The sequence below is a fragment of the Urocitellus parryii genome, chromosome 16 (assembly GCF_045843805.1).
Source record: "Urocitellus parryii isolate mUroPar1 chromosome 16, mUroPar1.hap1, whole genome shotgun sequence".
NCBI classification, from domain to species: domain Eukaryota; kingdom Metazoa; phylum Chordata; class Mammalia; order Rodentia; family Sciuridae; genus Urocitellus; species Urocitellus parryii.
Window position 1 is genome coordinate 20,197,035 of NC_135546.1, and position 26,938 is coordinate 20,223,972.

Genomic DNA, 26,938 nt, shown 5'->3' on the forward strand with positions numbered 1-26,938 from the left:
TGGCAGTATAAGAGGCTTCATTTCATGATCACTCGGCCCTGTCACTCTGGGTCAACACATCATTGAGGGACAACATTGTGAAGGAAGCCTGTTTAACTCATGGTGGTCTGGAAGCAAAAAGAGAAACAGGAAGTGTCCCTCTAAGGGCATGTTCATAGTGACCTAACTAATATTTCACCATGATGGAGGTCAGTCTGGACAACTCAGTGAGACCCTCACTCTGAATAAAAGATAAAAAGTACCAGGGACACCATTCAGGGGGTACAGCCCTGGGTTCTACCCCCATGACTGCAAAATCAAAACCCAAACAGATAAGGACATTAAAAGAAAAGAAAATCCCAAGTCCCTACTCTTCATGAACATAGATATGAAATCCTTCACAAAATGTGAGCAAACGGAATACAGAAACATATAAAAAGGCTCTCCTGACCAAGGGGAATCTGTCCTCAAACTGCAAATTTGACATATAAAATCTATCAGTATAATCCATCCTCTTAACCGGATCAAGAAGCAAACAATGATCATCCTAATAGCTGCAGGAAAATCATTTGACGAAATTCAACACTCCATCATCCAAACAAAATTCTTGGCACGTGAAGAATTTTTAGAAAAAAAAAAAAAGAATTTTTAGAAAGTTCCTCAATTGAATCTGAAAGGCACGTGTAAAAAAACTTACAGGTCACCTCCTAGCAATGACAAAAGACTGAATGCTTCACTCCTAAGATTGGGAACCACACAGGAAATTCTCATAACTCCTAGTTAACTCTGGCCTAGAGGTTCTTAGCCCCTGCAACGAGGAAAGAAACAGGCAACAACCTTGCAGATTGGAAAGGAATATACAAACGGTTTTTACTTGTAGACATGCATCCTAAGTGGCTATAAGGTCAATAAGTCCCCATTGAAAATGAAAATTTTAAAAATATCATTTATACTAGTTTAAAAATCATGGAATTTTGGAAGAAGTTTTGCAAAATATGTGGCATTTATACACTATGGAGTATTACGCAGCACTAAAAAATGACAAAATCATGGAATTTGCAGGGAAATGGATGGCACTAGAGCAGATTATGCTTAGTGAAGCTAGCCAATCCCTAAAAAACAAATACCAAATGTCTTCTTTGATATAATGAGAGCAACTAAGAATAGAGAAGGGAGGAAGAGCAGGAAGAAAAGATTGACATTAAACAGAGGCACGAGATGGAAGGGAAAGAGAGAGAAAAGGGGAATTGTATGGAAATGGAAAGAGACCCTCATTGTTATAAAAAAACTACATAAAAGAGGTTGTGAGGGGAATTGGAAGAAAAATAAGGAGAGAAATTAATTACAGTAGATGGGATAGAGAGAGAAGATGGGGGGGGAGGGGGATAGTAGAGGATAGGAAAGGCAGCAGAATACAACAGTCACTAGCATGGCATTATGTAAAAATGTGAATGTGTAACCGATGTGATTCTGCAATCTGTATTTGGGGTAAAAATGGGAGTTCATAACTCACTTGAAACTAATGTTTGAAATATGATATGTCAAGAGCTTTGTAAGGTTTTGAACAACCAATAAAAAAAAAAATATGTGAAAGCGCTCTAGAACACAATGATGAAGCATCATGAAGAGAAACAAATGGAAAGATACGTGAGGTGTGTGCACTGGAAAAACAGACACTCAGCTATGGAGGAAAAAGCAGCTCAATTCTTCCATCACGCCATACCTAAAAATTAGTTCAAGGAGGGCTGCAGTTTTATATTTTAGAAGATAAAACTCTAAAGCTTCAGAAGCAAAGCACCAGGAGAGATTCGTGACCTTTGGGGGAAGCGAAGATTTCTCAGAACTGCAGAAGCACTAACTGTAAAAGAAAACAGAGAGAAACTGGGTTTCATAAAAATTTTAAGACCACGGCTCATCAAAAGGCCCTATTAAAAATAAATAGGCAAGTCACAGATGAGAAGGAAAAATTCCTACTACATACTCAAGATCTTTACAGGGCTCGTCAGATGCAAGAACAAGAATTCAAATCACCCAACACAAACGGCCAAAGACTTGAGTGGACACTTCATAAGGGAAGATAGATGAATGTCCAACATGAAAAACTGCTGCACGTGGTTCGTTATCACAAAGATGCAGATTAAAGCCACCTCAAGGGCTGGGGCTCAGTGGTCCAGCGCCTGCCTAGCATGTTGTGAGGCACTGGGTCTGATTCTCAGAACAACATAGAAATAAATAAAATAGAGGTGCATCAACCTCTAATAAAAATATTTTTGAAAAAAACAGCAAGATTCCACCACCCATCCACCAGCATGGCTAAAATGAAAGCCAGACGACATCAGAGATTGGTAAGCATCAGAGATTGGTAAGCCCTGCATGTGGCTGATACAAATACAAAATGATACTCTCTGGCTGGAAGTGCTGGGTGCTTCCATTGCAACATAAGCCCTGGATTCATCCCTGCACTGAAAAAAATTTTAAAAATTCATAAAGTTAAATATGGAAATATCCTATGATCAAGCCATGCCATTCCTAGATATTTATCCAAGAGAAATTATTATATGGCCACAAAAAGGATTTTTTGTTTTTTGTTCTTTTGATACTGGGGATTGAACCCAGGGGTGCTTAATCCCTGAGCCCCCATCCCCAGTCCTTTTTTATATTTTATTTAGAGACAGGGTCTCACTGAGCTGCTTAGGGCCTTGCTAAGTTGCTGAGGCTGGCCTCCACCTTGCGATCCTCCTGCCTCAGCCTCCTGAGCCGCTGGGATGACAGGAATGTGCCACCGTGCCTGGCCCACAAAGTTTTAAACAAGAAATATGCATAGAAGTTGTAATCACATTAGCCTAAGATGAAAAGAATACAGGTGTCCCAACACAGGCAAAGAAAGAAACTCGTCTAGGCCATATAGTAAGAGAACTAACTACCGAGTGCACACCACATGGAGAATCCTAAAAACATCTACCTGAACAAGTACCATATTACTGAAGAGCAGAGTACACAGTGTCTGATTCCCTTTATGGGGAGCTGAGAATGGGCAGAGGTAGCCTGTGGTAACAGAATCAGAACAGTGGTGGCCCAGGGTTGGGGACTGGAAGGGACAGGAGGTCTCTGGACTCACGGTCATGTTTTGCTGCCTTTGAAGGGGTGTGCATGGCATGAACACCCGCCCCGTCCAAACCAATTAGCCTGTGTATCTAAGATGTGTGCATTTTGGGGGGGAGGAGGGGATTCTAGGGATTGAACTCAGGGGCCCTCAACCACTGAGCCACATCCCCAGCCTGATTCTGTGTTGCATTTAGAGACAGGGTCTCATTGAATTGCTTAACACTTCGCCATTGCTGAGGCTAGCTTTGAACTCGAGATCCTCCTGCCTCAGCCTCCCAAGCTGCTGGGATTATGGGCATGCGCCACCACGCCCAATGAAGATGTGTGCATTTTTACATGGAAATTACACCCCACTTCAAACATCAATAGCTTTTAGAAATCAGATATCGTGAACAACTTTATACTGACATATTTGGAAACTTAGATGAAAGGGACTAATTCCTAGAAAAATATGACATATTGAAAGTAACTCAAGGAAGAAAAATGGAACATTTAAAAAAATTCTTTGATCATTAAAGAAACAGAATCAGTGCTGAAATATGTCTCCTAGAAAATTCTAGACTCATATGGCAACATCAGAGAACTCTATCAAACATAAAAACCCATTCTAATATCACATAGAGGTTGCCAGAAACAGGAAAGAAAGAAACATAGTCCGACTCCTTTTATGGGCTCTGATAACCTTGACACCTAACTATAAAAAAGTTTAATACGTGAAAGGAAAATCATATGCCAATATGATTCTTAAATACAGATGCAAAAAATCGAAATGACCCAATCTAGCCTAACCAAGTAGGGTTGATTCCAGGAATGTGAAGCTGACTAGACTTTAGACCATCAAGGCCACGGAGATTGAAGACTCAAAAGACCATCAACAGCTGTAAGACAGCCATTCTTACAACTGCACATCCATTCCTAATTTTAAGATATTTGAGTCAGCTTTGCATCACTTGACAAAATACCTAGAAGAGCAACTTTGAGGAGGAAAGATGTTCTTTGGCTCACAGTTCAGAGTCTCAGTTTGTGGTTGGAGGCTCCATTGCTAAGACCTGGGGTGAGGCAGAGCACATTTGAGAGCTGTGACAGAGCCAAGGTCTCCCCTTCTTGGCAGCCAAGAAGCAGAGAGAGAACGGTCAGGAACAAGAGAGTCTCAAAGGGCAGCCCCCAAGTTCCCAGCATCTCCCAAGAATCTGTTCATCGCAAGATGACGGAACACAAACTCTCAACACAAAAATCACCATTTCTCCATATTTGCAATAAATGACAATATTAAAAAAATACCATTTGCAGCTACACATAAATATGGAAGTAGGCATAAATCTAACAGATGGTCTCTTGATCTCCCTAGAACTAGTTTAAAATAACAAAGGAGCAATAATTACATTTAATAGAAGTCAAATCCAGTTAATAAAATAATAAAATTAATTTAATAGAAATTCATTAACTTTGTTGGGAGTCATTAAAGAAGATCTATGTCCGATATCCCCTGTCCATGAATGATTGTTAGATTGAATATTCCCAAAGGAGTATTCTAATACAGCCAACGTAATTCTAATCAAAGCCTCTATTTTTTCATTTTTAATGTACTTTTTGGTCCTTTCTATGTTATGTTTACTTTTTTAAGCTAAAAAATTTTGTATAGAAGGGCTCATAAAACATAAATGTACAGCTCAAAGAATTACCAGCATCTAAAATCTTGCATTGGCAAGCCAAAGTGTTTCAGAATTTTGTATTGTTTATTCCTAAGGAAAAAAATTTCTTAATATTTTTTTTACTTGTAGTTGGACACAATATCTTTATTTTATTTGTTTATTTTTATGTGGAGCTGAGGATCGAACCCAGTACCTTGCACGTGCTAGGCGAGCGCTCTACCACTGAGCCACAGCTCCAAGAATTTTTTTTTTATTGTTTAATAATAGAATAGATTCAGTGTTTACTGCCAAAATTTGAAAATGAAGATATATATACAATATCTAATTCCCCAGGAGTCAGCAACAAGGACATTTGGGTATAGACCTTCAAGAGTTTGTTCTGGGGTTGGGGCTGGAGCTCAGCGGCAGAGTGCCTACCTAGCATTTGTGAGGCACTGGGTTCGATCCTCAGCCCTGCATCAAAATAAACAAATAAAATAAAGGCATGCTGTCCATCGGCAACTACAAAATATAAATACACAAATAAAAATCTTTTAAAAAAGAGTTTGTTCTGTGCTGTTACAATGACAGATACTGTCTATGTGTCATTGAAAATTCATAGCAGCCCCCACTGTGGTCCATATTTATTCCACTCATTAAAAAAAAATCTTTTCTAGTTGTAGGTGGACACAGTCCCTTTATTTATTCATTGTGTGGTGCTGGGGACTGAACCCAGGGCCTTGCGCATGCGAGGTAAGCACTCTCCCAACTGAGCTCTCTGCCCAGCCCTGCTCCACTCTTGGGAAGAATTAAAAAACAGGAATCACAGTGCCATCTTCCCGGGGTTTGTCTCTGGTGATTCAGGAACATATTCAACCAGTCACTGCTCATAAAATAAGTACTCACTGTGTTGTACACCTCCTCCATGGTTTCTGGTCCTTCAGTGGATTTAGCCCACACTTTCAGCTTTCCGGGTGAGCCTCTCTCCAGCTGCTGAATCTGGCAGGGATCAGTGGTGTCGTGAGTCCATGGAAGGTGACAGGAAGCTAATCAGGGTGGGGGGCGTGGGGGGAACTCCGTGGACCAGGCAGAGAGACAGAAAGGAGCATTGTCATGGGCGCCACATGGGAGGTGCAATGCACTAGCTGAGATTAGAGGCAGCATGAATAGGAAATGAAGGGAGGATCCCAGGCCTTGGCTGAATGAGCTGATCCTGGGCCACTTCCTGAGAACTGAGATGGGCAGGAGGATCGCAGGGTCTAGGAGGAAAAGGCAGAGATCCCCTAACTTTGTCTTCTAAAATCCCAGATGCTTTGGAGCTACTAATCTGAGTCATTAGCATGCAAATGACTAAAACCTAAGAGCAGCCAGAAGACCACCCAGGTTAAAAAAGAAAAAAAATGCAGAGAAGCCAGAGTTGAAAAACAGGATGCGGGATTCTCAGGCTGAGAGGGGACTGGGTGTGTGGCTGAGTGGTAGAGCGCAGGCCCAGCCTGGGCCAAGTCCTGGGTTCCAACCCCAGTACCACATAAAGTCAAACCAAACCACAGGCCTGGAGCCACAGGAGGCAGGAAGAGAGCCCTTCAAACCAGAGCAATGTCACACAAAAGGAATGTCACCTTCCCCACAGGCTGTCAGGAGGCCCAGTAAGGTGAGCACAGAGATGTGACCACGGGGTCTCCCAACAAGCAGCTTCACCAAGCAGGTGGGAGTCAACTAAGTGCGTAAAGGAGGCAAGGAATTGCAAGTGGCAGACAGAGAAGGTCTTTCTGTAAAGAGAAAAGGGGAAATAGGGACCAAGCAGGTGTGCAGGGCTTATTAAAGATGGGACCTGCTAAGGATGTCCTTGAAAGAACCTTCCAGAACACCTAGGACACCTTCCCCAGGGTAAGAGCAAGGACAAGGGAGACCAGTTTTGTGGTTTTTGGGAGGGTGGGTTCAGTATCCGCAACACTATTTAAGTGCAGAGTCATTTATTGAATGAAATAAAGTGAGAAGGGGTAAGATTAAAAAGTCAAAGTGAGAATGAGAACAGAAAGGGATTCAAGGGCCATTCAGACTCACCTTCACAGGGACAAATTTCCTCAAGAACTTAACGCCATGTCTCTCCATGTAGGAACCCACTTTCTCTGCCATCTCTTGGTCAAAGCCACGAAGAAGGATGGATCGCACCATCACGGTCACTTCCAAGCCAAAGCCCGCTAGAAAGCCTGCGCACTCCAGGGCGACATAAGAGGCACCCACCACTAAGGTCTTGCCGGGGCAGTAAGGCAGAGAGAACAGGTCGTCACTGAAAACAGAGATGGGAGAGGGAACGTGGAGCCAGGCCCTGGAGCTTCAGTGCATGATGACCCGGGCTGGCCCATGCGCATCGTGGGACCTGGATGGAAGGACACGACAGGAAACAGCCTGGGTGTCTGTGTCTGAGGCTCCCGTGGGGGGGTGGGAGGGGGACACTCAGCTTTATTCAACATCAAATGAGATCACAAGTAAAGTATTTAGAAAACAAAGATAGGAATATTAGACTGCACTGAAAAGAAAATGGTTGGTTGTTTTGGCAGTGGGTGTGTGTGTGGGCACGTGTATGTGTGCACACATCCAGTGTGTATTGTGTGGTCGCCTGAATAACAGTGCAACAGAAATGTGTCTCTCTCCTTTTCCCTCCCCCTCCATATCTATCTATCTATCTATCATTTATCTATCTATCTATCGTGTGTATCTATTTAGTAGTCTATCAGTCCATTCATCTATGTATCTATGTATCTATCTAATAGTCTATTAGTCTATATCTATCTAAGAGTCTATCAGTCCATCTGTCTATCTATCTATTAGTCCATCTATCTAGTAGTTTATCAGTCCATCTGTCTGTGTATCTGTCTATCCATCTATCAGTCTATATATATCTATCTGTCTATATCTATCAGTCTATCTACCTAGTAGTCTATCAACCCATCTGTCTATCTACCTAGTAGTGCATCAGTCCATTTATCTATCTATCTAGTAGTCTATCAGTCCACCTGTCTGTCTATCTAGTAGTCTATCAATCCATCTGTCTGCCTGTCTATCCATCTATCAGTGTATCTCTCTATCTTCCTAGCAGTCTATCATTTCATCATATGTCTATCTATCTAGTAGTCTATCAGTCCATCTGTCTGTGTATCTATCTATCTATCCATCTATCTATGTATCAGTATCTAGTAGTGTATCAGTCCATCTGTCTGTCTGCCTATGTCTGTCTATCTACCTAGTAGCCTATCAGTCCATCTATCTATCCATCTCTCTATCAGTGTATCTCTCTATCTTCTATCTAGTAGTCTATCAGTCCATCGGTCTCTCAGTCTATCTATCTAGTAGTCTAGGGGGCTGGGGATGTGGCTCAGCGGTAGCGCGCTCGCCTGGCATGCATGTGGCCCAGGTTCGATCCTCAGCACCACATACCAACAAAGATGTTGTGTCCGCCGAGAACTAAAAAATACATATTAAAAATAAATAAATAAATAAATAAAAATTCTCTCTAGTAGTCTATCAGTCCATCTGTCTATCTGTCTATCCATCTATCACTCACTCTATCTTCCTACTCTATCAGTCTATATCAGTCGACCTGTCTAGTAGTCCATCAGTCCATCTGTCTGTCTACCCACCTGCCTACCTACCTGCCTTGTACTGCTGGGGATGGGCCTTGGGCAGACTGGACAGTTACTGGACCACTGACCTACCCCCGAGTCCACAGCTGCTCTCCTACGTCAGCCCGCCCAGACACGTCTGCAGCCAGGGACAGCAGCCTGCAGCACTCCCGTGCTGACCCACAGGGACCTGCCATTGCAAATTCGGAGGGGGCCGTGTGGCTCCTGACCATCTGCTTCCCATTGACCCCTCACCCTAAACCCTAATGCTAATTTCATTTGTCTGAAGCTTACAACCAAATTCCTCCGCCATTCCCAGCAATCACGGAGCAGCTCAGCATATTTTGGGTGTAAGTTTTACCCTGACCCTGGTTACTTGATCTTATTTTCTCTGTCTTATCACTTGACTCAGCTTCCTGCCTTGCATGTACTTTTGTTACCGATTCAAATCTTTTGTGCAATAAGACAGAGAGTGAGCAAGCTGGAAACACAGACGTAAGGCAATTTGTCAACTTAAAACCATGCATTTACTCTTACCTTGTAATGCAGTATTCTTTATCCCCTTGGATGCCCAAGTACCGTGGCCTTTCACCCGTTGCTATGACAAACTTTGAAGCAGAAAAATAACTTTCCTGTCCTTTTTTATTGGTTGCCTTGGGAAAGAAGGAGAGCAAACTTCACTTATTCCACACACTGGACAGTACACTGGACAAGACAGGCACCACCCAGACCAGGACCCTAGGCCCCACGTCCACTTGTCCTTCCCTAAAACTGTTCTGCTCTGGTCTTTTAGTCACAGCAGCAAAAAACCTGACTAAAACAGCTGTTCGACCATCTGCACCAGGCATATTATTATTATTTGAGAAATAAAACTGACGCTGCCTTTCTACAGTGTTTCCTGTGAAGGATACGATTCAGATCAGTCATGGAAGTTTGCTTTTTAACCTGCTGCTGGGGGTGAAATCCTGGGCCTCAAAGCAGGCTGGGCATGTGTGCTACCTCTGAGGTCCCCACTAGGTCCCCAAGTGAAGGTTTTAAGAGCCACCTCAGCCCAGATCCTTCTGAGGTATCACCTGACTACAAAATCACGGGAAACCTTGTCAAGGTCACTTCACACTGTGTCACCAAGGCCAAGTGTGGGATAAAGCGGATGCGGAGGGTGATACCTGGCTATGGATCCTAACTCTAGTGAAAACTTCTGTGTTCATCAAAATGATCTCGTTTTCCTTGTGCACTGGTCTCAGAGTGTGCACACATTACACATATAAAAATATAAAATACTGTTACATACTATATTAAATATAATAACACACGTTACACATAATAAGGCCATATATAGAGACATTATACTAATATGTGTATAATATATATTATTGCATTTTAAATGATATTGCTTTTACCAATGCTTTTATAATAATATATAGAGACTTTTAGGTAAGGTCTCACTTTTAGAAAGGATTGCACTGCTAAAATGTTGATCTTTCTAGTCTTGTGAACTTTGAACTCTCTGGTCTGAACACTTTCTGTTAAGATGTCGATAGAGTCAAAGGCAAATGATGATTTTAAATTAAGAGTTCTTGGAAAAGCAATTTCTTTCAATTTGCGCAGACACGTAATCAACAAACACAGCCAAGAACAGGCCTGTGTGTGAGTTTAAGGCAAGTGTGAGCAGGACTAAGGGAAGGCCAAGAGAAGGGCAAGAAATTCAGAAAGCACCTTGATTTTATGATGGTCCACAAATTCCCCGTAGGCATTGACGTAGGTCACTCCCTTCTCCCTCAGCGACAACCTGTAGCTCCAGTTGAGAGAGCCGATGTGGTTCTGAACGGCCTCTGCCAGGGTGCTCCAGTTGTGCTTCACTGAAATGACCAGGTGAAGGCCCAAGGTGACCTTGACGCTTAATGGAAAGTTATATACGGCCATGCGAGAACTACTAGCCATTGCTTTAAAAATCAAACATTGACAGAAGAAAACTGGCAACTTCCATGTCTCCTCCTATCTTATATTACAAAGCACATGCAAGAAGCAGAGTTCCAAAAAGAAAATTGAGGGAGCAGGTGTGGTGGTTCACGCCTGCCATCCCTGCAGCAGCGGAGGCTGAGGCAGGAGGATTGCGAGTTGGAGGCCAGCCTCAGCAACTTAGTGAGGCCCTAAGCAATTCAGAGATCCTGTCTCTAAATAAAATATGAAAAGGGGCTGGGGATAGGGCCCAGTGGTTAAGTGCCCCTGAGTTCAATCTCCAGTATAAAAAAAAAAGTAGGCATATGCCCACATCAACTGGATCAGAATCTCTCAGGATAAAGAGAAGTCATTTTTATCTTTTTAGAAACCCCACCAGATCTTCTGACGCTCAGCCATGATGGAGAGCACAGCACACAGTCAGCTGGTCACCACATGTAGTCAGTCCCACAGGCTCAACATCTCTAAACCCACCCCTGCACTCCAACCAGACCTCAGTCTTTGCTCAGGTCTTTGTCATTTCTTGCCTCCCTACCCAATTTCTTTTTTCCCTTGGTGACATCAGAGGGATCGAGCATCCAGACTGTAGTGCAGGCTCCTCTCCTGCTGAATGAACTCCTCCATGGCTGCATTAACTGTGGGTAAAATCAACTCCTTATGACAGCACTTGAGGGCCTACGACATGCTGACCTCTCTCATCTGATCTCTCCCAACATCGCGTGCCTGTTCTTTACCCCACTTGCTCCTGACCCATGTTTTGTCTGGGCTGTGTCTTGGCACATCTTCATAGTTTTGCTGCTGTCCTTCATGTTCCTTTTCTCTGTGGATCAAGGGTCACCTTGTCCCAGAAGAGCATCTAAACTCTCCCCGACCTCAAAGCTGCATGAGGTGCCCCTCAAGTCAATGTGCACACCAGCCCAGTCAATTCGACTGCACACAACGGATCTCCTGGACCATCTCACCCAACAGAATGCCGTGCAGCAACTCCATTGTCCTCCTGTCTGCCCAGCCAACAAGTGGTTATGGATGAATTTGTTTCTCACCTTTCATTAACCAAAAGACAACAGAACAACCGATAAAACAGAAAATGCTATCAGAGTAATAGATCAAACTCAAACAACTACTGATACTATCCTAATTTCCTCATGCTTGAACAAATTCTGAAAACAGTGATCATTAATCTTCCATTTGGCTAAGGGCCTGGAATTGCTAGAGCTGAAACAGCTCCCTCCCTAGGCAGGAGGACCACAGAGTGGAGCCATCTCTACAGTCTCTGTATCTACCTCGTACATAGTGGGATTTTTTTTTTTTTTTTTTTTGGTACCAGAGACTGAACTCAGGGATGCTTAACCCCTGAGCCCCATCCCCAGCCCTTTTTAACTTTTATTTAGAGTCAGGGTCTCACCAAGTTGCTTAGGGCCTCACTAAGTGGCTGAGGCTGGCCTCCATCTTGCAATCCTCCTGCCTCAGCCTCCTGAGCTGCTGAGATGACAGGCGTGTGGCTTCTAATAAATGCTTATCAAATGATTTTCAGGCTCAACTATAAAAATAGCACATAGCTAAGAAACCTACTTTTTTTTCCCTCCCCATCTACATTTCATAAATCGTTACTCACCCTGTTGATTATACTCCCAGCCAAATTTCTTTGAGTCCTGCAAGGCCTGTCCTAGAAGGGCCGCCTGGTGCATCAGTTTCTTAGGAATACAGCCAACATTCACACAAGTGCCTCCAAGGCCTGGGAAAGAAAGGAACAGTGAGTGTGTGTGTGTGTGTGACTTCAAACACCTGCACTGTGTTAGTAAAACACACAGAACTGAAGAGAAACAAGAGAAGGCAAAGAGAGAGAGAGAGAGAGAGAGATCGAGAGGGGAAGACACAACTGCACGCACACCACAAGAACACCAGAAGGAAAAACAAGCTCCTTGTTTCACTATATGAAACTGTAGGCTGAAAGGTTCTGAGCCAGCTTGAATGTTAAAAGTGACTTTTGCATTTTAGCATCAGGGTTCTAGAAAATTCTAGAATGTTCATAAAGAAGTTATTACGAGATGTGGGCTGGAAGAGCAAGAAGGAACGGCAAAGCGCCCTAACCAGGAAAGCAGTCCCTGTGCAGGGCAGGAGGCCAAGTGAGGGCCTGACCCAGAGGGTGCCACCACGTGACAGAGGTGGCCTTCCGGGAAGAAGGAAGGCAGCCCCAGGGACTGGCATGGAGGAGCCAGAGCCATAGGACCCCAGTCCACTCTGCTCTGCTGTCCCTCATTACAGCAAACTGGCCAACCCTGACCAGAAGCCAGAGGGCCAGGCCACCAACTGGCACAGAGCAGGGCAGAGACGGAAGGAGGACACCCAGCACCAGGCCTGTGTGCTCTGTTTGACACAGAGGAAAACTAACCTGGCAGGTGACCACTCTGCCTACAGCACCCATCCTGGGGCGGGGACCGTATCGTGTCCCTTACTTAACTAAGCTGTGATGACCATGGATCCTAACGCCACTGATTTACTGTGTGGCCACTCAACTCAATTATGACACTGGTGCAGAAACACCCACAAAAATGTCCATGGCAACTCAGGGGACCAGGACCTAGGTCACACACTGTGGTCACTGTGTACACATCAAAGGGGGCGCACCCTCCGGTCACGGATTTTTTTTAATTTGCAAAATGTCCCTCCATTTATCTTGGCACGGTCACCACCGATGACCGATGACCGATGACCTGAGACTTGGCCTCCTCGATTCTGGAAGGGACTACTTCAGCTCTTGAGCTTCCTGTGGGACTAAGAGGCGTCACATGTATAAATGATGCACAGAAAAAGATCAGAGAACGCACAGCTTACCCCAGGATGTGCCCTGAGGGGAAGGGACCACAAAGTCCAGGACCAGGACTTTCTTTCCCAAAATGGCTGCTTCCTACAAAAACAATAACAACGACAACTATATTGAAAGTGCAAGAAGTAAAATCAAGTAAAGAAAAATTCTTTCATTCCCCAAATAAAAACAGTCTGTTTTTCTGGGATAACATGGTCTTTTCCCTGAATGAAAATGGCTGATAAAATAAAAGCCTAAGATTGTGATGTTAACATGAAATATTTTTGTTTAGAACAATAAGCAGATGAGATGCTTATGTCAATGGCCAGGAAAAAATCAGCTCCAAGGGCACCTTGTTTTTGCTGTTGTTGTTTGTGTTCCTACCTTTGCACACGAGAGGCCACCAGAACCACCACCAATGACAATGAGATCATAATCATTGGCCGAGCCTTCCTGCAGGAGCTTCTGTAACAGCCCGCTGTGATGTGCCTGTGTTTGAGCAGGAGAAGGAACACCGTGTGACTTCACGATCCAGAGCTGTGTGCTCACACCCACAGACAATCTCAGGGCCAACAGGCCTACGATTGACCCAGGGCAGAGCTGCCCATTTCTCTGCGTGTTGGCCAAGCAGAGTCGAAGTAGTCAGAATGTGTGTGGTGACCTATCCCAGGTAGGCAGCACATGCCAAATGGCCAAGAGGGCTGTGGCCTTGTCCGTATGGCAGACGGGGTCAAGTGCAGGGGAATAACCAAGCATCACTTTTCAAAATCCTTGTTTCTCTGTGCCAATGTGTCTGTCTGTCTCTCTCTCTTTTTTGGTACTGGGGACTGAACCCAGGGGTGCTTAACCATGGAGCCACATCCACATCCCTTTTTATTTTGAGACAGGGCCTTGCTAAGTTGCTGAGGCTGGCCTCTACCTTGCAATCCTCCTGCCTCAGCCTCCTGATCCACTAGGGTAACCGGCAGGCACCACCGTGCCCGGTCTGTGCCAGTCTGTTTTAAAAACAACTGTTACACATTACCAGCAATTTTTGTCTTGATTTCTTATACATCTGTCTAAATTTTATAGCTAGACTTGTGAACTTCCTATGCAAAACAAATCCCTTGCAAATTTTTCTTTCCGAAAGGATCACGACACGGGTTCTGTACCAGAGTCGCTTGCTCCTGTGGCCCGTATGGTGGCCAAAAGCAGTTCAGAGGAGGTGAGAGTCTGATACGTGACTCAGCAAGCCTTCTTCACTCCAAGTCAGTTACCCAATCCCCCAAGCTCAGCTTTAGAAATGACAAGCTCAAACCAGCCCTTCCTGAGAGGGACAAAGGTGCTTATTTCATAACTTCAGGGATCAGCCAGATGCTATGTGGCCCATGAAGGATGTGCACCCACGATGGCTTGTAAACATCCTAAGGAGAGCTCCACCAGCCTCCTTACTTTTTGAAGTGCTCAGGGAAATCCATCTCAAAGCTCTTTACCTGCACCCTGTGTTCGGTGTCCAATCAGCATCGATTTCATTTACAAAAAGTCTCGGGGCCAACAGATCTACCACTCATCTCAAGTTGGAACTGACACTTCTCTGCGTGCTGCTCAAGTAGGGTGGAACGAGTTAGGATGTGCCACCCAAGAAGAAGCCTTGTGTTTCTGAAACAGGTCTGCTCTCTGGGTCCCCCCAGGCCCAATCTCTTGACACCATAATCCGGGTGGGGACTGCTGAGGCCAGCTCCAAACGTAATGACAGCACTCACCACCTTGCGCACTGGGTGGCAACTTCTAGAACTAATAAAGCATGCTGTTACCTAATGACACGGATCGCCCATTCACATGCAATGCACACAATCATTTCTTTCCCAACCAAAATATAATTCTTGATTAAGATTTCAACTCAGGGGCTGGGGATGTGGCTCAAGCGGTAGCGCGCTCATCTGGCACGCACGGGGCCCTGAGTTCCATCCTCAGCACCACATAAAAAATAAAGATGTTGTGTCCACCGAAAACTAAAAAAAAAAAAAAAAATATTAAAAAATTCTCTCTCTCTCTCTTTCTCTCTTTAAAAAAAAAAAAGATTTCAAATCAGTATTTAGCCAATCGCTGGTGGCTCACATTTGCATACATGCACAAAAGAGAATGGAATTTTAATTAATAAACTAATGATAAAATAAGGATTGTTTTTTAATTGTGTGGGGGGTGCAAAGGATCCCATGCAGGGCCTGTGCATTCGAGGCAACCACTCTACCCCTGAGCCACATCCCCAGCCCCATAAATATCAATTTTTTATCGATTACTACCTAACAGAAGGACTCCTGCCCATTTCATGCTTTTTAGAAATAAAAATAATCCATATAGAACATCTACGACTGATATACATATGGATACTAGTTGTAGATGCACACAGGACCTTTATTTTATTTATTTATTTGTATGTGGTGCTGGGGATGGAACCCTGTGCCTCATGCGGGCGAGGCAAGCTCTCCACCCCTAGGATGAGAAAGTGAAGGTCAATGGCCCTGAGCAAATTAGTCATCCCGGGTCAGCGGCCTTGCCAAGAATTCTAATGATCCTGGACAAGACTGTGGGCGCTGACCTCATTTTACAGGGGATCAGCCTTCCCTTCTCTCCCCAGAAGGAGGAGCAGGCCTGGCCTGGCCCCAGGGGACACACCTGTGTGGCCTGGTAACCTCATTCAGAAACGCTCTCCTTCCTGCTCCTGAATTCAGGTTGGTAGAAAAGCTCATCTCCTGGGAAGCCATCAGGGTTCGCTGATCACCATCCCAAGGGATCTTCCACTTTCCAACTTCAAAATGACCAAGTATAAAGACTTCTGAAAGCCATTTCCTCCTCTTTTAAATGCTTCTGAGAACAGAACGAGGACGAGAGGCAGGGAGGGCTTACCTGGAAAGTCCTGTCACATCCTCCCACGTGCACTCTATTCACAAAAATGTTGGGCACGGTCTTCTGATTAGTGATTTCTGTCAGCATTTCTTGAACACGGATCCCATCATCTAGAGAATAAAAAGTTCAATAGAGACCCTGTGTCAATGGTGCCAAGTAAATCAAACTGAAGGGTCACAGCACTACAGTGCTCACAGGGACACACCTGGGACAGGTGACACATCTGCCATGTGTTCATGACTTCATGAAATGTCGACTCCAGAGAAAACCTTGGGAACCTAAAGATCAATCTACCGATCCCTCTAAAAATAGAGGCTGAGGCTGGGGCTCAGGGGTACAGCGCTTACCCAGCACATGTGAAGCACTGGGTTGGATCCTAAGCACAGCATGAAATATAAATAAATAAAATCAAGGTATTGTATCTACCTCCTACTAAATAAAATAAAATAAAATAAAATAGAGCCTTCTGCCAGGCACAGTGGCACATGCCTATAATGCCAGTGGCTCGGGAGGCCAAGGCAGGAGGATCGCAAGTTGGAGGCCAGCCTCAGCAACGGCGAGGCCCTGAGCAACTCAGGGAGACCCTGTCTCTAAATAAAACACAAAACAGGGCTGGGGACAGGGCTCAGGGGTTGAGTGTCCCTGAGTTCAATCCCTGGTACTAAAAAAAAAAAAAAAAAGCTTTTTAAAAATCTTCTTAAAAATAACTTTATATATTTTTATATGGTGCTGAGGATTGAACCGGGTCAGTTTTGTTGCTTAGCCTCACACATGCTAGGCAAGTGCTATGCCACTGAGCCACAACTCCAGCCCCTGAATTAGCTTTTGATTTATAATTCGACAATTATAAGAACCCTCTCTATTGTTCCAACTCAGAAAAAAATTTCCTATAATTACATTTGGAAATGTGTATGAGCATAGACTAAAATAGACTCTCCATTGCTGAAAATACAAGTGGGCCAAGACTATCTAAGATTGCCGCATGTGGTGTACTCTGCAGAGAAACCTAAAGATTCAAAAGTGTGTTGGGTGGGGTGCTGCACATCTGTCATCCCAGCAGCTCAGGAGGCTGAGGCAGGAGGATCGCAGGTTGGAGGCCAGCCTCAGCAATTTAGCAAGGCCCTCAGCAACTCAGGGAGACCCTGTCTCTAAATAAAATATAAAAAGAGCTGGGGACAGGACTCAGTGGTTAAGCACCTCTGGGTTTAATCCCCAGTACCAAAAAAAACCCAAAAGATTCAAGACTATTTCACTTCCCACAGTGACATGGAGGAAATAGCCAGTTTCATGAAGACAGAGATCAGGTATTTTCTGATCATGACTGTCCCCAACCCTGCAAAGCACCCCATGTGCAAAGTGTTCAATGAATCAAACGCACAGATGCCAAGGAGTCTAAAGGATAAAACTAAAAGCTCCATGTGCTCCCGTCCGTGGGTGACAGAACCAGGAAGAGGAAGTCTATTTCTTTCATTCATTACAGCTTCAGCTATTTTGCTCGCGAGTTGGCAGATCCATTTGAAATACCTCAAATATTCCAAGTAAGCAGCTTACATATTTTCCTCCCACTCCCTTCCCTCAAATAGGAAAAACATATAATAAGAAAATCTACACCAAATGATTTGTCACATAAGGACTCATTTTCTGCTTGGTGGAACATACACAAAAATGGCTCATCTCACCCAAAGAGACAGGAGCAAATTGAACTGAAGCAAACCCAGGGGAAGAAGTCAATCTTGGTGGCGTGCGCTGCAGACAACACGGTGCACTGACTCTCTACTCACCGACTTGATCAAGTTCCAAGATGTTACAGTCCACTCCCAGAGAAGAAAAGAGTTCTTTCACCTGTAACAAAGATCCACCTGTTTCAACAAGTCAGGAAACATGGCAGAAGAAGAAGAGATGTCCACAACAACGCTCTTTGGGAATAGGAGTTGGGCCTGTTGTTTTTTGAATTTATTTTTCTAGTTGTAGATAGACAGGGAGCCTGCAGAGGGGACAGGTTGACTTGGGGCTCAGGGTGTCCACAGACGGTGGCCCCACTCCTGGGACATCATGGAGGAAGAGTGTGGGGAGGGAGCAGCTCCCATGGGGACCAGGGAGCAGGGACTCCACTCTCCAGGGACAAATAGGGACCCCAAGCCACAGCCCCAAGGCCACCTGGTCCCCACACCCCACCAGGGGCCACCAGGGGACCCCCAGGGAGCCATTCCCTGCCGGGTTCAGGCCTCACACCCCTCACTCCTCCTCTGGACCTTCCTGTGTCACCTCCCACGGGGGCTCTGGGGACACTCCCAGCCCCACTATAACAGCTCCCAAATCTGCAATTCGTCCTCAAATCTCTCTTCTGACACCAGGATGTCCCCAAGGCACCATCCTCCAAAAGCAACTCACCTTCTTCCCAACCCACCCAGGACGGGTCATTTGCTGTTCTCAGTCACTGAGACACAAAGATGGACATGACACGGTGGCGGCCCTCTAGGAGGGGACACAGGCGTGGTCCATCATTGGTGTAAATAAGAAACCCCAGAGACTGCTGCTGCGACACGGGACAGAAAAACAACAGCATGGGTGTCCCCTGGACCCACAGGATCAGGACCTGGAGCCAAAGTGGCACTGGAACGACTTTGCAAAGTAGTCACTGGGCAACATCGTCCAGCCCCAAACTCGCTCCCACCCACCGTATTACAGTAATTACTAAGTCTGAATTCTCCATCTTGAACTGCTTCATCTTCTTAGTTCCCTACAGTCGATATCTTAATATGCGACATCAATATTTACTAATAGAATTTCTCAGTGATATCCCAAAAGTTCTCCCTGCACCAGTGTTGTCCCTTCTGGTTTTCAAAATGGCAGTCAAAGTGACCTCTTCAAACCCGCTTTGTGCCACATTCCTTAAACCCCTTTAGTGCAGCCAAGTGTGCTGGCTCATACCTATGATCCATGCTCGGGAGGCTGAGGCAGGAGGATCGCAAGGTGGAGGCCAGCCTCAGCAACTTAGGCCTTAAGCAACTCAGCGAGACCCTGTCTCTAAATAAAATGCAGAATAGGGCTGGGGATGGGGCTCAGGGGTTAAGTGCCCCTGGGTTCAAGCATCAGTACCAACAACAACAACAACAAACAACAACAAAACCCATCAAAACCCTTCAGCACTCTCAGCACTTTACACAAAACCCAGAGTTCCCACTTCCACTCAGAAGGTCTACTCCACGGCCAAACGTGTGAGAAGACACAGAGGCCCAACCTGCCAACCCAAAGGTGTTTTTCCATTCTGCTCTTGACACATGCACTGTATTTTGGCTGACAGCCACGGTGTCCCCGCCCCACACTGGCTATTCAGGGGCTCCCACCACCCGGGAGCACACTGCCCAGTGGCCACCTCATGGGCCGCCCAGCTGAGCCACCATCCTGACAGCTTGGCCTCTGCACATGCTTCCTGGCTGCAGCTAAAGAACATGCAGCTTCCGAGGCCCTGCACACACTGGGGTCAGCCTGGTGGGATGACAGCACCCTTCTGAGGCTGCTTCCGATGGCCTCACTTTGGTTCATACAGAGCCTGTCCCCTACACGTGACCAAGCAAAAAAAACCACAGGCAGGACACTGTGTACATGCCCAACCTTGTCCTTTCTGTCCACACACACAGCCCTCCTCCCACCCCCCAAGAGCTCAGTCTGTGCTGCTTCCCCTAAGTCCCAACAAACCCTTCCAGGGGGTATTATTTGCCCATTCATGATGTCCACCTGGAGCAGAGTAGGCTGAGCTAGGTCCAGGAAGAGCTGTTAACACTACAGGCTGCTGGCACTCAAAGTGGCCAGAAGTGGGAACTGGTGACAGAGGGTGAGTATGAGAAGGCGAGTTTCTGGGAGCTGCAGGTACGGCGGCCTGGTGAGCTGCTAGCTCCAGCTGCAGGGTGAGCTGTTAGTTGGAGCTGCTACAAGAGAGCGGGGAGAGCTGTTACTGCGCCCGCCCGGTAAGGGAGCTGTATTTGCCTGCTGGCAATTTCCATCTGAACTCAACCCAGAGCCCTTGGCCTACTGGGAACGCATGTGCAACAGCGAAAATTATTTTCACAGGCTCTGGAAATTTCCTAAGTGCCTTCAGCAAGTGAAGAAACGTTTATGCAAGGAAATCAATGAACTCTCAGTAACAGCAGGGAGAGTCCAGCCCCTGAGCTGTACCTCCTCCTCCTCCTCCCTCCCTGTCCTGCCCGAGGTCAGCCTGGTGGGAACCCCAGTTGAAGTGTGGCCTAGAAAACAAACTCCCAATCTCTCTCAGAATAGCAGGCACCAGCACCTCTCACCACCACCCCCACCTCTCACTCTGAGTCACTGAGGCTCAGTGCTCCATCAGCCCCACTGAGATCAAAAGCCACATACCCCAGCTGCAGCACAAGGGAAATACTGGGACCAAGATCCCCATCATCACAGTTTACCTGTAAGGTGAAGTCCAAAGCTGGGAAAAGCAAGCCAAAAAGAAATCCCCTTATAGGGTCCTGCTCATCAGTCCCCGTGCCCACTCCCAGCATCCTTTGGGGTAGTGGCGGGGCAGATACCAGGCACTGAACTCAGGGGCGCTCAACCACTGAGCCCCGTCCCCAGCCCTATTTGGTATTTCATTTAGAGACAGGGTCTCACCGAGTTGCTTAGGGCCTTGCTTGTTGCTGAGGCTGGCTTTGAACTCTCGATCCTCCTGCCTCAGCCTCCTGAGCCACTAGGATGACAGGTATGTGCCACTGTGTCCAGATGCTCCTCCTAGTTCTTAAACAAGACCTCAGAGTTTTGGCCCAGTGGAGATGCAGACCATGAGAGCAAAGAACTCCAGAGCTCTTCCCACAAGTAGCATCACACATGATAGCATAATATTGATAATGTTTCCTTTAAGATCAGAAAGGAAGCCTGCTTTCACCACTCTATTTCAACACAGCATTGAAAGTCCTAGCCACAGCAATAAGGCAAGAAAAATGAATCGAACAAATTCTTGTCCCAATTGGAAAAGAAGTAAAATCATCTCTGTTCACAAGCAGCATAATCTTATATGTACAAAACTTGAAGATTTCAAAGACACATACACATCAAAATTGTTAGGATGTACAAAATCAGCAAAGTTGCAGGGCACAAAGTCAAGACGACTAGTTATTTTCCATATACTAATGATGGATGAGCCAACCAGGAAATTAAGAATTCCATTAACAACAGCATGAAAAGAATTAAAGTGCTTAGGAATACACTTAACCAAGGAAGGTAAAGACTTATACACTAAAAACTACAAACTACTGCTGAAAGAAATAAAAGGTACCAATAAATAGGAAGACATCTTGTGTTTCAAGGATTAGAAGACTTTAAGTTGTTGTCAATAATACACCAAGTAAGCTACAGACTCCATGCAATCCCTATCAAAAATCTCAATGATGTTTCTTTTTTCAAAAATTGAAATCTTTCCTAAAATTCAGATGGAACCTCAGGGAGTCTTATATAGCACACCCCACCCCCCAAAATGAAATCTTGAAAGCTGGACATCTCTTGCTTCTTGATTTCAAAACTTGCCACAAACCTACAGTAATCAAACATAAGGAGACTGGCCTGAATATAGACCCACAGAGCAAGAAAAGGGAATGGAGAGTTCTGGAATAGAGTCTTGATTTTTGACAAGGGTGCCAAGACCATCCAAAAGAGAAAGTACGGTCTCCAACAAATGGCACCAAGGAAATGGTCATCCACAAGCAAAAGAATGGAACTGAACCCTGACCTAAAACCAAGTACAGAAACGAACTCAAAATGGATCAGAGACCTAAATGTAGGAGCTAAAACCCAGAAAACTCTTAGAAGAAGTCAGTAGCTGGTCAAAGTGGCACAGGCCTGTAATCCCAGTGGCTGAGCAGGCTGAGGCAGGAAGATAGTGAGTTCAAAGCCAGCCTCAGCAACTTAGCAAGACCCTGCCTCAAATAAAAAATAAAAAGGTCTGGGGTTGTGGCTCAGTGGTAGAGCCCTTGCCTAGCACGTGTGAGGCCTTGGGTTTGATTCTCAGCATCACATATAAATAAAAAAGATAAAGGTCCACTGACAATCAAAAAATATTAAAAGCGAATTTTTTTTTAAAAGGGGGCTGGGGATGTGGCTCAGTGGTTAAGCACCCCTGGGTTCAGTCCCTGGACAAAAAAAATAAATAAATAAATAATGAAAAATAAAAAAAGACACAGGGCAAAGATACTGGATTTGGACATAACATCAAAGGCACAAGAAACAGAAGAGAAAACAGACAAATTTGATCTCACAAAACACAAAAGGTTTGGTGCAGCAAAGGATACTATCGACTAAGTAAAAAATCAGCCAAGCAACTTCACAGATGGTTTACAATGACATAGCTAAAGGATCACACCCTATATGATACAGAGAACTTCTAAAGCTTAGTAACAAAAAACCTTAAACACCACTTAAAACGGAGCACTTGAACAAAGCACTTGCATAGATATTTCTCCAAAGAAAATACACCAATGGGAAATGAGCACATACTATCCAACCTCCCTAATCTTTATGGAAATGTAAGTCAGACCACGATGACATACCACCTCATCTATCATGATAACTATTGCTTTAAGAAAACCACACACACACACACACAAACTAACAAGTGTTAAAGAAGATGTGGCAAAATCAGAACCCGGTGCACTGTTGGTAGGAATGTAAAACAGTGTTCTCCAAGACATTGAAAACACAAAGACCTTATAAGTCAGCAATTCCATTTCTAGCAAGGTACCTAAAATAACTGAAAGTAGGGACTCAAACAAACCTATATGCTTATGTTCACTGTCAGATTATCGACGACAGTCAAGGTAGAGGCCACTCAGGTTGTCCACTAATGCTTGTATGGACAAACAAAATGTGCTCTATTTTTTTTTTTTTTTACAATGGAATACTGTTCAGTCTTAAAAAGGGAAAGAAATTCTTTTTTAAAATTTTTATTTGTTCTTTTTATTTATAAATACAGTCATGCAGCATAACCTCTCTGAATTAGGATCTCATTTTTGTGGTTGTACATAATGTGGAGCTTCACTGGGCCTGTCTTCTGACAGATGCTACAACATGGATGAATCAGGAAGATACTGCGCTAAGGGAAATAAGCCAGACACAAGACACAAAGGCTGTATGATTTGTGGATGAGGTAATCAAAGTAGTCAGACTCACACACAGGAAGTAGAAGGATGGTTACTAATGGCTGGGGAAGAGGAATGGGAGTTAACATTCAATGGGTATAGAATTTCATTTGAAAAAGTTGAAAAATTTCTGGATATGGAGGGTGATCATTGTACAACACTGTGAATTTTGTTTTCTAATTTTGTCCCAGGGATTGTACCCATGGGTGCTTATATCTTATTTAGACACAGGGTCTTCCTGAGTTACTTGTGGCCTCGCTGAGTTTCTAAGCCTGGCCTCCAACTTGCCATCCTCCTGCCTCAGCCTCCCAGGCTGCTGGGATTACTGGTGTGTGCCACTGCACCCAGCAGTCAAATGTTCCTAATGTCACTGACTTCTACTCCTAAAACTGGTTTCAATTATAAATTTTATGTGGCATGTGTTTTACCACAATGTGTTTTATAAGAACCAAGAGAAGAAAAAAATTTTAAAGTGTATGAATCCGAGAGTGAAGAAACATGGATTAAAATTAACGCAGGAATGATGTTTCAAAAATCAGAGAATTTCCAGCCAGGTGCAGTGGCACATTCCTGTAATCTCAGTTATTGGGGAGGCTAAGGCAGGAGGATCTCAAGTTCAAAGCCAGCCTCAGCAATTTAGTGAGATCCTAAACAACTCAGCAAGACCTTGTTTCAAAATAAAACATAAAAAGGGCTGGGGATGTGGCTCAGTGGGTAAAGCACCCCTGGGTTCAATCCCTGGTGCCAAAAACAAAAACAAAATAAAAGACCCAAAAAGAACAAACTATAAAGGGGAAAAAAAATGATAGGTTCAGCTACATTCAACTTGCAAACTTCACTGGACCACAATAGCCCATAGAAAGAAAAATAAAAAGTCATATATGTATGTATATATACACATATACATACCCAAAGGGTTAGTATGCAAAACATATAATGAAGGTCTACAAATCTGCAAAACAAAACAACTCAGTAGAAAAATAAGCAAAACACCCAATCCGTTACCTAGAAGAAGAAATTCAAATGAACCATAAACATGTGAATTTCACCAAGGAAATGTAAAATTCAAGCCACTTCATTACTGCAGGAATAGCAAAAATTTTAAATATCAGCAGTTAGCAAAGCTTCAGACTGAAAGAAACTATTATATACTACCAGGAGGGCAAACCGGTATAACCACTTGGAGGAGCAATTGTGCATCACCTTAGTAATGTGTGTGATTTCATGCATCCTCTATGGCCCACCAATTCAGCTTCAAGATATCCTAGAATTAAGTCTTATATGTGTGCATGGGAGGTATGTCCAAGAATAGGCATGCATATTGTTTTTAAGAACAAAATGCCAGAAACAGCATAATCTAATCCTATGGTCTGATTCACCCTATGGAATAGCACAGTAATAAAAATTAATGAGCCACAAGGACAGGTAGTAACATGCATGAATCTTGAAAACACACATTGAAGGAAAAAACTGCAAAAGAATCCAGGCGTGATTCTGCTTAAAGTCCCCAAACAGGGCAAAAGAAACAAAATATTGTTTAATGACATATATATGCAGAGAAAACGGAAAAGAAGAGCAGTAGTAGGTGGTTAACCTTGGGGTGGGGCGGCTTCCAGGCCACTCAAATCATTTTATTACTCTTTACAATTGATATGCATGAATAGAGCTATAGATATACCTCAATGTAACCTCGAATTTGAATAATAGCTTATCATTTCATGAACCTGACCCAAGAGTTCAGGGCTTTGCATATTATCTTCCAACCTTTCATTATTTCATCTCTCTGCTAATGTGAAATAAATTTCAAAATGTTCAGAGTTCCTACTTTACAGGTGGGTTATCTTCCAAAGGCCCATTTCTAAGTGGGTTCCCCTTAACACTCAGTAGAGTCATCCCTAGAAATAACGCTGAGCGCCTGCCCAGCCCCAAAGTTCATGTGCAGAGGAGTTTAAAGCTACCCCTGACTTTTTAATCCTCTTCACAACCTTCCTTTACCTTCCTTATACAAGATGTGGAAAGGCAGCTTCTGCCCAGCTCTGGAACCGGGTCAAGGTCACCCAGTTTTTATCAGTGGGATCTGAATGCTGCTCTGCGGACTCCGAAGTCGTTCCCTCGGTTTGCACCACCATTTTCATCAAGACAAAACTTTATTTAAAAATTATTTTTTTTTCCTGTCTTGATACACATTTTTAGCCAGCCAACATCAAGTTCAAAGCCAGCAGAGCTAGGACAAGCGGGTGACCAGCAGGCAGCAGTCCGAGTTCCAGGTCCCAGGACTCAGCCTGGCTGGGCTCCAAGCTCCCGAGGCCCCGCCCCCAACCCTAAGCTCCGCCCAATGCCCAGGCCCTGTGGCCCTCCCTCCGGGGGCCCCGCCCCACCACGATGCCCCACCCTCTGCGTCCCTCCCGAGGCCCCGCCCCCTGCGTCCCTCCGTCTCCCCGCGGCTCTCCCTCCCGAGGCCCCGCCCCTCCCCCTAGGCCCCGCCCCCTGCGTCCCTCCGTCTCCCCGCGGCTCTCCCTCCCGAGGCCCCGCCCCTCCCCTTAGGCCCCGCCCCCTGCGTCCCTCCATCTCCCCGCGGCCCTCCCTCCCGAGGCCCCGCCCCACCACGATGCCCCGCCCTCTGCGTCCCTCCCGAGGCCCCGCCCCTCCCCTAGGCCCCGCCCCTCCCCTAGGCCCCGCCCCCGCGTCCCTCCGTCTCCCCGCGGCCCTCCCTCGGCCGGCCGCCTACCCGGGAGCTGTGCGGGCAGTAGGTCTTGCTGAAGATCATCACCCGGCTCCCCTCGATGAGGTTCTTGACGCGGCGCCGCATCTCCTCCCGGGCCTCAGGGGGCTGCTGGCTGGTCCCGGGAGACGTCAGGCGGGCGCGGCGCCCGGGAGGCGATGACACGGGCACGCCGCGGACGCTGGCTAGGCGACGGTTGGGGACACTCATCTTCCCCAACCTCGGCGAGGTCTGCGCCGCCGTCGACAGTGTCGGCGGTGGTGGGGACGGCGGCTGCTCCAGGGCCTCGCTCTCACTCCCGGCCGGGACGGGGCCGGGTCTCCGTAGGAACCTGGACGAGGGCGGCGGCGGCACCCCAACTGCGGCCCAAACTCCACACACACGCCCCGCACTGGCCACGGGCCCTGGGGGCGGCCGTTCGCCCCGCCCTCGCCCCGCCCCCTGGGCCGCCCTCGCCCCGCCCCCTGGGCCGCCCTCGCCCCGCCCCCTGGGCCGCCCTCGCCCCGCCCAGCCCGCCTGGCCCTGCGCTTGATCAAACCCCCTGGTTTCCTCATTCACAGATTCCTGCTTTTGACTTTGGTAGTTCCTTTGTTTTATTTTCTTGGAGTCGTTTCTATTTTTTTTTTCCATTCCTTAACTTGAATTTAACCCATCTGTTGTTTCCTTTTATAAAAGAAAGGTTCGCATGGCAAAAATAACACATGCTGGGTTCTTTGTTGTTCCTGTTTTCACCAAACCTGAAGCCACACATAAGAGTAGCAGACACCGGGCTGGGGTTGTGGCCCAGCAGAACAGCGATGGCCTCATGTGTGTGTCAATCCTCAGCACCACATAAAAATCAACCAGTAAAGGTACTGTGTCCATCTGCAACTGGAAAAATATTTTTTAAAAACAGTAGCAAAGACAAATCAAACTATCATCATCTCATCAAAACCAGACAAAGACACATCAAGGAAAAAAAAAACTCGGATCACTATTCCTGATGAACATAGATGCACAAATTCTCAATAAAATCCTGGCAAATCACATACAAAAACATATCTAAAAGATAGTGCCCTATCATCAAGTGGGGTTCATAT

General features: G+C 45.5%; 1 protein-coding gene across 1 annotated transcript in view; it reads right to left on the reverse strand.

The window, feature by feature from the left end:
- Nucleotides 1–26,134, reverse strand: part of Txnrd3 (thioredoxin reductase 3) — a 40,273-nt gene extending 14,139 nt beyond the window's left edge. The window contains exons 1-10 of the mRNA XM_077793456.1: nucleotides 25,866–26,134; nucleotides 17,771–17,831; nucleotides 15,990–16,099; nucleotides 13,488–13,592; nucleotides 13,133–13,205; nucleotides 11,913–12,032; nucleotides 10,055–10,197; nucleotides 8,876–8,991; nucleotides 6,780–7,005; nucleotides 5,622–5,714 (exon numbers count right to left, since the gene is read on the reverse strand). Coding sequence (XP_077649582.1) covers nucleotides 5,622–5,714; nucleotides 6,780–7,005; nucleotides 8,876–8,991; nucleotides 10,055–10,197; nucleotides 11,913–12,032; nucleotides 13,133–13,205; nucleotides 13,488–13,592; nucleotides 15,990–16,099; nucleotides 17,771–17,831; nucleotides 25,866–26,069 — 1,251 coding nt within the window. The 5' untranslated portion in view covers nucleotides 26,070–26,134. The remainder of the gene's footprint in view (nucleotides 1–5,621; nucleotides 5,715–6,779; nucleotides 7,006–8,875; nucleotides 8,992–10,054; nucleotides 10,198–11,912; nucleotides 12,033–13,132; nucleotides 13,206–13,487; nucleotides 13,593–15,989; nucleotides 16,100–17,770; nucleotides 17,832–25,865) is intronic.
- Between the last annotated feature and the right edge of the window lie 804 nt (nucleotides 26,135–26,938).